This window comes from Cryptotermes secundus, unplaced genomic scaffold (genome assembly GCF_002891405.2).
Source record: "Cryptotermes secundus unplaced genomic scaffold, Csec_1.0 scaffold186, whole genome shotgun sequence".
Lineage (NCBI taxonomy): Eukaryota > Metazoa > Arthropoda > Insecta > Blattodea > Kalotermitidae > Cryptotermes > Cryptotermes secundus.
The window spans coordinates 893,695-906,244 of record NW_019727393.1 but is presented as its reverse complement, the minus strand read 5'-3'; the positions used below and the strand labels follow the sequence as shown (position 1 = coordinate 906,244).

Below are 12,550 nucleotides of genomic sequence, written 5' to 3'. Positions count from 1 at the left end.
TGGAAGATTACAGAGTAAGAACAGTTCGGCAACAGAGCAACACGGAAAAGCGGTTAAAGTTTTTCTCTTCTGCTATGATTTTATATAATATCCGGTCGGAAATTAATGATACTGAATATTAATTTCGCAAGAATCCTAATCGTGTAAACTCATTTCATGCGATTTTCACTAATCATGCTTATGAATGGACTGAAATTTACAATTTTGATTTTCAGCGTTTTTATTAATATGTATATTATGTACGTACATACGGGCGGAGAATTTCAGTATTAATAATGGGGTTGCGTTTTGTTGCTCATATAATACATGAGCGTTATTCTGAAAACGACATGGAATCAAATGTTGTTGAGGTTGTTGGTGTGAGGAAAGGGCAAGGGTGAACGGGGGTCGATAAAACCAGCCCAGTTAGAATGAGGTTTTCAAGGTTTTCATCGGATTCAGGACAAATGTTGAGAAGGTACCCAAATTTCATGCTGCACCTTCAGGCCTCACATGCAGCCATGGAATTTCAATTGGCACAGTTCCGCCCAACTGAAGCGAAGACCTACTCAACGTCTTTCCTCTGCTCTCCAACCACAAAGCAGATTATTTTCCATCGCTTTAACTTCTCCACTCTNATCGAAATTACGGTGAAAAATTGGAGATTCAATTGTCCTCCACTTTCACGGTACACAAGTAATTCGCCTCACTCGCCGAAACATATCCAACATACTGAGCCACAGAAGGGATGCATCAGAACATAGGATATCGCTGTATGGATTTCATGTCAAGGGATGATGAAGTGATCACGAGATATATGAATAAAATATGAGGCGTCAGATTTCTCACACCTCAAGTGGACCACTCCCTGCTCCTGAAAATTATCGCTTTTTTTTCTGTACTGATCGGAAGATGAACAAATGATTATTGTATATAGGTAGAGTTGCCCAACCCGAAAGTATGCTGCAGCACACTTCATGCAACTGCCATATTCAGGAAAACCCTTACAATAACACCGTAACGGTTCCGAATGAGACTACGGCAACACAGTGTGCCGACAGTGCGCTGCAAGCGCTGCTTTCAGGTAGTGGGTTTCCTAATTCTGCAGGTAGGTGGATCTGTTAACAGCATTCTACCTGACAATAGCTGCTGCCATTTTCTAAAAATTCTTATCTAAAAGATCTTCCTGAAAGCTGAATTTTAGATGTTCTCAACACTGAATATTATGTTTGGATTGTGAGTACGCGAACCGTAACCCCTAGTGTATGCATCTGTGCGTGTTTCCATGAGAACGTGCTTGCCTGAGCGAACAGGAATGGACACAGGAAGTGCGCAGACCAGACGTGTATTCTAGGAGTACTAAGTTCAAATTTCGGCAGTTTCCAGTTACTCTATCGCGATTTTCCGCAGTCTGTCAGGGCAAATGTCAAGATGGTGTTTTCAAACACGATCAAGAAAATCGTAACATAATATTGACGATTCCCTTGTCTGAATAATTTCTCTTTATATTTTGTTCTGAAAGGTTCAGATGAATACGTATTTACACTTATTGACCAACGTGGGGCTGTATAATGGTCCCTTTGTAAATTAAACACCTGTCAAGTAAAGTAAAAATTTTGAACTTGGGCCGTAACAACCGGTTATGGGGGCAGGTGATGCAGAGTTTCTAGAGACTTGGTCAACCCACAAAGTTACAATTTCCAGTGACACTACCCGTGGCAGTTCTGTGATTTAAATCAGGAACAAGGCATTCAGCTTATGCCAGAGCTACATGAGGGACGATACACTTTCTACTGCAGCCCTTCATACTGTCGATAAAACGGAAAGATGGTGAAAAGGAAGGATTTGAAAGGACGCGGATATGATCCATTCCAAACAATTACATGTGGAATCTAACAATCGCCCAGAGGGATGACAAGGAGTCAGGAAACCTTCTGAAGAGGCGGTAACACAGACAGGATTCGAAAGCGATATCCACTACATAGGCTGCCAATATCTCATAGGACAACGGCTTTACTATTTAGGTGAGGAACTACAAAGTGGTCGCTGGCTTGCCTAACCTAGTGTGCCAGTCTGTCATAACATGGTAGCATAAATATGACTGGCCGAGAATTTGGGTTCCAGAGATGAAGTAAGGGTTATAAAGGCTTCTTAAATAATTAAAGAAGTCAGCACAAAACTTTACCTCAAATTTACATTTATTTACGCTGTACTTGGTTCAAACCACAACAATATTGGGTCTAATCTTGCTGCCTGAGATGGATCAGCTGCATAAAACTGTTTCCAGGACATCTGTGATTCAGATTTGCTCTGATATACCCTAACTGGCTAAGAAATAACTTCTTGAATTCGGAAAGCGATATGTGGAGTCACGATTATTACAATTTAGTATGAGGAAGGCTGCGAGCGGGTCACGGTAGCCCAGTGGTCTAAGGCATGCACTGTCTTCGCTCGCTCGGAAGCCGGGATCGTGGGTTCGAATCCCACTCAGGCATGAATGTTCGTGTGCGTTTTTCTGTGTTTGTTTACAGGTAGAGGCCTTGCGACGAGCTGATCACCCGCCCAAGGAGTCCTACCGTATATCTAAGATCTAGAAAAACCGAAGTGAACGGCAAAGTTCATGGATGTAGGCCTAGGCCCACTGGGGCTGTAGTGACAAGAAAAAAAAATGAGGAAGACTGCAGCCAGGCTGCTCGTAATGCAGCTCTGCTGACATCAGACTGGTGTATCGTATGCCAGATTATGTCCAGCTTGTTCTCCCCTGACAAAATCATGATTATTTATAATTTTGTACAGACACGAATAAAGTTGTAAGATTTGAGGCTTTCACTGCGGTGACTAGGAAGAAAGCAGCCTTCTGGGATTTGGCACCGTGTATATACGGTGCCAAATCCCAGAAGACTGCTTTCTTCAAGAATAAAGTTATTGGCATCCAACTGGTGACGTCCACTTGAAACAACAATTTCATTAACTGCCAATCAGAAGTATGCAAAAGGAATATGTTTAGTGTTGCGAAGCGAAAGTTCTCTGGTCAGGTGAAAATGCTGTATGCTGTGACTGACTTCCTGTAAATGGCATAAATTCTTTCGCCGTCACATTACAGAAAAATGCTCACAGCTTCATCTACTCAATAAAAAACAACTGACAGGACGTGGTAATTTTAGGCTCTCTCTCTGTCTTCTGGATTGAAACGCCTGTCGTTCAGTCAGAGCCTGACGTTTCGGAAGAACATTTAGTTCTTCGGATTCGGGGTATAAAAGTAAGTCAAACAAGAAAAAAGCTGAGCTTTTTGCCTGCCTGTACTGGTTTGTTACTTGGCTTACTTTTTGGCCCTGAAAATGGAGGTCATAAGTTCCTCCGAAATGTCGGGGCCTTTTCGAATTACATGGCATACAACTCAGAAAGCCGTAATCTTCAACTGAGAAATATGATTGTCAACAAAGAATAAACAGCTATATTTGTTATCGCAACATTTTCTTTGGACTGGCTACCCTGGAGTGAAAATCCTTTGCGATTTCCCTTAGGAACACCAGAGAAATCACAGGAAGAAACTTACTAGTCCTTGCATCTTCACGTTTATTTTCGTAGAAGGGCTTCGTAAAGTCTCTCTTTTATTGGCATGCTGGCCTCAGAAAAGGAAACTTGGAACATAATCCGCCATATACGTTTTGTGTCCCAGTGCTTGTGTGCTTGATTAATGGACTTAAATCAAATTCAGCTTATGATGTTCTTAGACACGAACAAATAAACAGACATTAAAAACTACACTGATATCAACTTAGCATGACGTAAAAATGATAATGGCATTTACACTACTGTCACGTGTAAACGGTTTGCGCGTGAGTTATAAGACACGTTTTGGATTGGATGGTTGGATTTATTGCTATCTGCTTTACATATTTCGGGATAGAGGTAGTTATAGCGCTATCGCTGATCTACACACTTTACAGTTCACGGTTACACCCGCACCTACTACAAATTACCTACATTTAACTGACACTAACCACTCAGGATAGTTACCACTTTAAGAGAAAGTCGGTGAAATATTGCAGAAAATTTTATATGTGATATGAACATTTTTAAAGTAAGGAAGAGAAAAATATTTCCTACGTAGAAACTTTAATATAATCTGGGGAAATGTTCATATGATATTTATAATATGATCACTTGTTAATGTTTACTTTATTTGTATTGCAGGATAACTACTCTCACTCAGGGAGCTGAGCCCTTCTTGAAAAGTCGCCAACTGTGTAGCTACTCAAGAACTTCCCAGCATTTTATGGAACCCGAAGGTTCAGTACCGTGTTCATAAGAGCCCTCCACTGGTCCCTATCCTGAATCAGATCAACCTACTCCATACCATCCCATCCTATCTCTCTAAGATCCTTTTTAATATGTACACCCACCTGTCTTGGTCTTCCTAGGGGTCTGTTTCCTTCTGGCTTTCCCAGTAGTATTCTATACGCATTCCTCTTCTCCACCATTCGTGCTACATGCCATGCCTATCCAATCCTCCTTGACTTGGTCATTCCAATTATACTTGGAGAAGAGTACAAGTTATGAAGCTCCTCATTATGCAGTTTTCTCAAACCCCCTATCACTTCATCTCTCTTCGTCCAAATATTCTCCTCAACACCCTGTTCTCAAACACCCTCAGCCTGTCTTCCTCCCTTAATGTCAGAGACCAAGTTTCACGCCCATACAGAACCACAGGCCAAACTGTAGTTTTGTATATTCAAATTTTTATGTTTTATACAACGGACGAGAAGACAAAAGGTTCTGGACTGAATGGTAACAAGCATTACCTGAATTCAAACTCATTTTAATTTTTTTCTGAAACAAATTTTGATATTACACTCGTTCCCAAATATCTGAACTGTGCCACATTTTCAAAGCATCTGTTACCTATCTTCATGTCATGATTTTGCCCTGCATTCTGTTGACGAGACAGCAACATATACTTAGTTTTCTCAGCGTTTACTTCTAGACCAACTTCCTTACTAGTGTCAATTAGAGTTTGTGTGTTTCTCTTTATGGTACCTATGTTATCACATAGTAGATTCACATCATCAGCACTGACCAATAGCTGATGTGGTCCATTTAATTACAGTCCCACCTGGTTTCCCTGGACCCTCCTAATGGCATATTCTAAACCAAAGTTGAAAAGTGGGACAATTACTCTAATAATTAAAAAGAAGAAAATAAAAGTTTACATTTTCAATGACATGCAAATTTTTACGTTCCTGTTTTACATGTTTTTCTTTCCTTGGCACTACAGCCCCAGTGAGCCTAGGCCTACCTCCATGAACTTCTCCGTTCACTGCGGGTTTTCTAGATCTTACACATTCGGTAGGACTCCTTGGGCGGGTGATCAGCTCGTCGCAAGGCCTCTACCTGTACACAAACACAGAAAAACGCACACACACAAACTAAACATCCATGCCCTGAGTGGGATTAGAACCCACGATCCCGGTTTCCAAGCAAGCGAAGACAGTGCATGCCTTAGACCGCTCGGCTACAGTGACCGGTGTTGTACATATTTACCTCCTTTATATGGATTGAATTATCCCGGTATGAGTATGCAGAATGGGTCCAATCAAGATTCCGTTTAATTCGTGCCTTTTCATAGTGAGGACGCCAATCACAGTCCGCATTCATTAGCAAAGCTCTGATTTCTTAATCTTATTGGTGTATCTATCAAACATATTTGGTGAGTGCAAAACAGACAGAAACTATCCAGCGAACATTTGAAGCCCACAGTCAATATGAAGTAAATATATCAGACTAAAGTAGAACACAGTTGCCAACCCCTGTTCTGTAACAAACCACATCGGCTTTGTATTTGAAAGCGAGTAAAACTGTAAATTATATGTTTACACATGAAAGTATGAGCGAGTAAGTATCCCTGGTCTTTTTTGCGGTAAAATCCTAGTAGTCATTTTAATATCTCAGGAAAACGATGGCACAATTCACATCAGGCTGTAAGGACTCAGGAAGAGGTAATGAGCTGAAATGAATAAACTGTGTTTTGGCTTACTTCACTGTGGCTGTCTCCTTTAGTTTTATTAACAAACCCCATGGCGTTAAGTGTTGCTTCAGAAAATGATAGTCTATGATCTTGTTAAGATCTTCCCTGCCTTTCATGGAACTCAAGATTGAGTTCCGTCCTAATCTGAGTGAGATAAACGTGGTCCAGAATGTCTATTTTAATAATACCCTGCCATTTACATCCATATATCCAAAATAATCCCTTAAATTCTTGTTATTGAACTTATACTGGAGTGGGGGGTTGGGATTCATATGCTACATTATCATCATTCAGTAAAGAACAGTGTAGAAAAGTATGAAGACATTATTACAGGCTTGTTTCTTTACTTTATTCATTCTGATCCTTCAAGCTAGTAAACTAAATTATAGAATATTTGTTAACACACTCCAGTGTAATTCAATTTGTGTATGTTTACTGCGTTTACATGTTTCGGTCAGCTGACCATCTTCAGAAGGCATAAGGCCAACATGTTCAGGTACTACTACTGCAAAGTTCGTAATACATAATTCGAAATATTTATATAAAATTTCTTAGAAGTTTTTTAAGTAAAATTAGGGTTGTCTCTTCATTTCGATACTGACTTCTCATGACTTATTTCAATGCCAAATAATTTCACATTTATCTTAAAAAAACTGGTTAGCGAACCGCACCATTGTTATATTCAAAAGGCGGGCATTTCACAATTTACTTGTTGTTAACTTCAGCAGTATGTTGTAATAAACCGCTTGATATTTCATTTATAAAACAGATCACATGCGTAAATAAGGAAATAACAGCAATAGAATTTTTACATTCTGAACACTTCCATCCTTAGGTGGTTTGCCACAAGAATATTGCTTATAAATTTACATTTAAGCTGTTTAAAAATATTTTTGTTGGCTTAGAATTATGGCTGTCCATACACTGCGCCATATTTGAAAATTATCTTAAATATTGGTATTAATATTTCGAATATTATTTCCTTTGCGTTTCTGATCTTTATGAAAATACGGGCAGGGGCAAGCTCTAGGCTTTTGGGTGCCTGTGCACTTTAAAACATGACATGTACGACCACTTACCGACAGAAATCTTATCGCTGCTGAACTGGACACGTTGCATCACATTACCAGTACAGCTAAAGAGCTGTGCTGGTGAAGTACGTAGTTTGCACCACACAGCACTTTAATTAACTATACACCACTGTTCTCAACGACTGCCTATTATAATATATAACACAGAAAGTAATTTCACAGTACACTACATTCTCGACTTATTAATTTCATAGAACAGAAATTATTATTACACACTTTCACACGCACAGCACAACCGTACATCACTCTCGACATACTACTAGCTTCGACTGCTGTTCGGCGATTTCCGTGATACTAAACCGACACACGTGATCGCGTTCGGATTCGGAGTAATGCGGAGCTGTGTATATCTCAGGCTGTAAGTCCGTCAAGCCTTGAGAGTAGACGGTGAACTGAATGTGCGAAAACAGAAACATAGAACTTCTCGTAATAACAAAACATTCTCAGTGAAAGAATATACACAGGGACAGAGAAAGACACGGACGTATATCCATTACAAATGAGACATGAGTTGCTGAAAGAGGTGTCTATGGAGAGTGCTTTCTGCTTTTTTTTTTAATGCTAATGGGGTGGGACAAAGTCCCTTGTACTGTGGCCACTTTCGGCCTATTGTACCAGCCCCAGATAATAGGTGAGGGTGATTGTGGAGCAATTGGTGGAATGAAGATTGGCAGGGGAAACCGAAGTACTCGGAGAAAACCTGTCCGAGCGTCCCTCTGTCCACCACAAATCCCACTTGACCAGACACCGGGATCGAACCTGAGCCGCCGCGGTGGGAAGCCAGCGACTAACCACTTGAGCTATTGCGCGGCCCTTGTGCTTTCTGCTTATATGCATGATGTGATGGGTTACTCACTGAGGAATACATCCGCTCTCGGCTTAGGCCTGATCTCGTACCTTGAAGAAGGTGGCAGCAGGTTTCTATGAAACTTGTTAACTATATGGTATCACATCCCAGAATAATCTCTTTCTCTTTCGTTTTTCTGCTGGGGTGAGAGACTGAGTCTTCTTGGTGCGTCGGCCACTAACTGCCCTATTTTACCAGCCCCGGATGAGTGTGGAGCAGTCTTTGGAATAAGAATTGGCAGAAAACCCGAGGTCCTCGGAGAAAACCTACCCTAGTTCCTCTTTGTCCACCACAAATCCCACACGATCTGACCTGGTCTCGAAACCGGACCGCCGCGTTGGGAAGTCAGCAGCTAACCTCCTGAGCTATGGAGCGACCATACAGTAATTTCTTACCTATGTCCGCAATATTTTTCCCACTTTCGTCCTATTCTTGTACCCTGAAGACAGGTGCATCATATTACTCGAAACTGTTGGTAACTGCCTACCAGACTACTAGGGGTTACATCCCAGAAGAATGTAATCTTAATATTCATGTCTGCATCGTACAGTTTATTCTTCAACCTGGAAGATGGAGGCAGGATGTTCCTCCGAAATGCTGGTTACTGACTGAAAGACCACACGGCGTTATATGCCAGAAGAGCATGATCTGCTGCCCATTATAATATAATTTATGTATTTTAGGGAAAGAATGGTTGAAATGCAAATTTTCAAGTTAACAAAAAGTGTAAGTTCTGGTATTACCTTGCACCAGAGAATATACTACGATCATGTCTGGTTGACAAACTTTGCTTGTGATAACAAGGGCGTCTCCTAGATATGGCAGCGGAATTGCAGTGTTGGTATGTAGTGGACGCTATCCGCCAAGCTTCATACAATTCCGTATAATCTTTGCGGAAAAGACACGAAATAAACACATTATAGAACTGCGGGAGGTCGTATCAATCTTAATGTACCTAAGAAATTTCGGAATAGATTTTGATGGGATCTGGTATTACAGGCCTTCGCTATATATTTTTGAGAGAATTTAGTTTCAGCTAACATGGAGACTGAGGCTGCGCCATAGCTCAAGCGGTTAGTCGCTGGCTTCCCACCGCGGCGGCCAGGGTTCGATTCCGGGTCTGGTCAAGTGGGATTTGTGATGGATAAAGTGATGCTGGGGCGGGTTTTCTCCGAGTACTTCAGTTTCCCTTGCCAATCTTAATTCCGCCAAATTTTCTATCATCATAATCACCCGGGGCAGGTACGATAGGCCAATCAGTGGCCGCCGTGCCGAGTGGAACCAGTTGGACTCCACCCCCGACCAAGCGAATTAAAAGAAAAATATGGAGACTGTGTTTTTCCTACTTAAACGGTATAGAATTCCCCATAAATAGCTAACTGTACGAAACATGTATGGCAAATATAAAAATAATTCAGATTCACAACCCTATTCCGCTTATTTTCGATAATTTTAACCCTGAATTAAATACAAGCAAGAAGACTGGCTTACTTAAGACACTAATGACACTATCAGGACTTGCACTACAACGGTATCCTGGAATCAATTAAAATCGACATAGTGATCTCTTCAAAGTAGCAAGAAAACAAATTTGCTCTTATATTTAATGATATCAAAGAATTTTGAAATTGTACTTTCATTTGATCTAGAACAGAGGTGGGAGATTTGTCCTGAAACTTTTCCATGATCGTGTATGCAGAAATATAATGTAGGCCTCTTTCTTCGCATGTTATAAAATTTTCGAAATAGAAGTTTAATTTATTACTCTATATAATGTGATATCTGTACTGCACTAAGAACATTGAAATTAGACTTGTATTCTATATATAACCGTCGGACATCAAGGTCAATGACGTGTACAAAGTAGCAAATAATACTTGCAAATCACACATATTCCATTAAAAAATTAATTTCGCTTAGTGGGGGTGGAGTCCAACTTTGTCCACTCGGAAGGGCGGCCACTGATTGGCCTATTGTAGCTAGCCTCGGGTGATTACGACCATGGTAAATTGGTGGAATGAAGATTGGTAAGGGAAACCGAAGCACTCGGAGAAGAGCTGTCCCAGCGTCACGTTGTCCACCACAAATTCCACTTGACCAGACCCAGGATCGAAACTGGGCCGCCGCGATGGGAAGCTAGCGACTAACCGCTTGAGATATGGCGCGGCCTCCATATTCCATTAGAGTACACATTTTACTGTTGTTTGTAACTAGAGCACAGAGCTTGAAAATGAAACCGACATTTTTCCCGGGACATAAATGGAAGGATGTGTCATGAAATTTGTTGATGAACATTTGCGAGGAAGGACGATGTTTGTTGTTGAAACCGAGAGATAGGTTCTTACGGAGAAGACGGATTAATATGCGATTTTTATAAGAGGCAGGTGATTGATGAATGATTGATGAGTGTAAATACACATTAGGGTGAATAAACACACGAGTTTGAGTGGTTCGGATTCCAGAAGCAGAATAGCAGCGTTCAGTGGCCTGATGATGCTGGTTGCTGTGCTAACTCAGGTTAGACTTAACGGTAATGCTTAACATTTTACTTTTTAAAGAAGGGTATAGGTGTTGTCGTGTTCTGACGTTGCTGAGGACAAAAAGGAGACTGCTCAGTGTTGAAAAATTTCGAAAAGAACATGTATTTACCATTTAACTTGGGTTGAATAAAACAAAAGACGTGCGTTTAAAGGAAATGTGGTAAGCTTAATTAAATGGCAAATTTATTTAAATGTTTCGTTGGAAATCCGAGAGAAATTGACAACTTCAGAACTTGGAATCAGATAGAAGGATAATATTAAAACATAATGTCAGATAAATTGTGTTTGAAGTTGTGAACTGAACTAGCTCAGATGGAAATGGTTTTTGAGAACAAGATGTTAAACCCTAAAACTCGGAATTTCTGCACCGGCTGAATAACTGGTTCTTGGATGACCTCGCTGGAATTTTATTCAATACCCCAAGAAAACGGGGGCCAAGCGGTAGCGTAGTGGTTAAGGAACTATGCTACAAGTCAGAAGGTCGCGGGTTCAAATACCGACGAGGTCATTGGATTTCTTTCAATTCACCTAATCCTTCAAGCCGCACTAGGCCCTGGGTTTTACTCAGCCTCTAACAGAAATGAGTACCAGGAATTAAATAAATAATTTTCCCAAGGAGTAAAGCGCGGCCGGCGCGTAAGGCTGACAACCTTACCGCCATCTTTGAGCCGATTGTCTAGATAATGTGGGACCCTCAACGTCTCACAAACCTATGGGCCTTCACGGCCTGTTACAGGGATAGCTTTACTTTTACTTTTTTAACCCCAAGGAAACATTGCGGTAGTTTTTTACGACTACGTAGTTTCAGGACTTTCAGAATTCAGTATTCATTCATAATATGTCCTATGACGCCACAATGCGCTTCACTGGCCTTATTCAGCAAATTAACTCAGACATATCAGCGTAATCAACAGAGAAATATGAACGGACTCACACGTTTGTAAGAAACTGCATGACTTATCTATTATTTTCACTTTACGTGGATCTAATGATAAGTAAGAATCAGTGTTCAATCTAACCCTGCTTTATTAAGACTAACTTTTCAAAGTCAAAGTCAAAGTCACACTGCGACTGACGGTCAGTCAGTCAGTAAATCTTGGTGTCGAGCCCCATTTGGGGCTCATGACCAGATATTAATTATTACCGTTTGACAGCTACGGTCTTGTTTCTGTGGGGCGCCTTCTCTGACGAGAGGACGGGTCTGTCTTTTGTATATGCTGCTGGCCCTTGCCAGAGCAGTCTTTCTCGGGTCCGAGTCCTTTGGGACTCGCGAACATATTTTACTGTCTGTCTAATACATTCAACCCCCTTAAATAGGCCTTTTGAGGACCGCTAATGGAACGCCTTTCTCAACAGCCTGGTTTTCCCGTTATCATACAAGGCTTCGAACAATNTTTTGATACTCAAAAAATGTTTTACATATATTCACTCACATAACCATGGTAACCCATATCAAGAGAGAAATTCTGTTTTTACACAGATAACTGTAGTAACACAGGACAACAGAGAAATTAGGAATTGAAAATTGTTTACTACAACTTTGCCAACTCTAGCATTATATTTTAACATTAGAGAGTTGCCAACATAACATTATCAATGTAGGAAGTGTGTATATTTTAACTTTATACCTGTTGTTAAGCAAGGGCTTGGTAAACCCATTCGCGCAACACACGTCCACGCAACAATAGGCAACAGACCGGTAAAAAAGCTTCGTCAATAATACAGGCTGTGTTCTCCGTTGGATCCGTGCAAAGTGGTTGTAAGAGAAGCGGATTCCGAAACTGAAGTATTTGAGAGTAGAAGGACAGAAGAGTACAAGGACGAGAATGGAGCATATCCTAACGGTAGATTAGCAACAGCACTATAATTGATGATGGTGATTAAGAGAGATTGTAAAAGAAGTGTTGCTAAATATAATCATCTTTTTTTTCCCCCCTTCGCACTACAGCCCCAGTGGGCCTAGGCCTACCTCCATGAACTTCTCCGTTCACTTCGGTTTTTCTAGATTTTACACATTCGGTAGGACTCCTTGGGCGGGTGATCAGCTAGTCGCAAGGCCTCTACC

The 12,550-nt window shown here is 40.9% G+C and overlaps 2 protein-coding genes across 2 annotated transcripts in view; one reads left to right on the top strand and one right to left on the bottom strand.

Moving 5' to 3' along the window:
- The window catches only part of LOC111864651 (synaptogenesis protein syg-2), a 1,101,357-nt gene extending 1,094,015 nt beyond the window's left edge, over positions 1-7,342 (bottom strand). The window contains exon 1 of the mRNA XM_023852046.2: positions 7,087-7,342. The gene's annotated coding sequence lies outside the window, so the exon portion shown is untranslated. The remainder of the gene's footprint in view (positions 1-7,086) is intronic.
- LOC117282325 overlaps positions 5,939-12,550 on the top strand; it is a 151,076-nt gene continuing 144,464 nt past the window's right edge. Inside the window, exon 1 of the mRNA XM_033751514.1 lies at positions 5,939-5,978. Coding sequence (XP_033607405.1) covers positions 5,939-5,978 — 40 coding nt within the window. The remainder of the gene's footprint in view (positions 5,979-12,550) is intronic.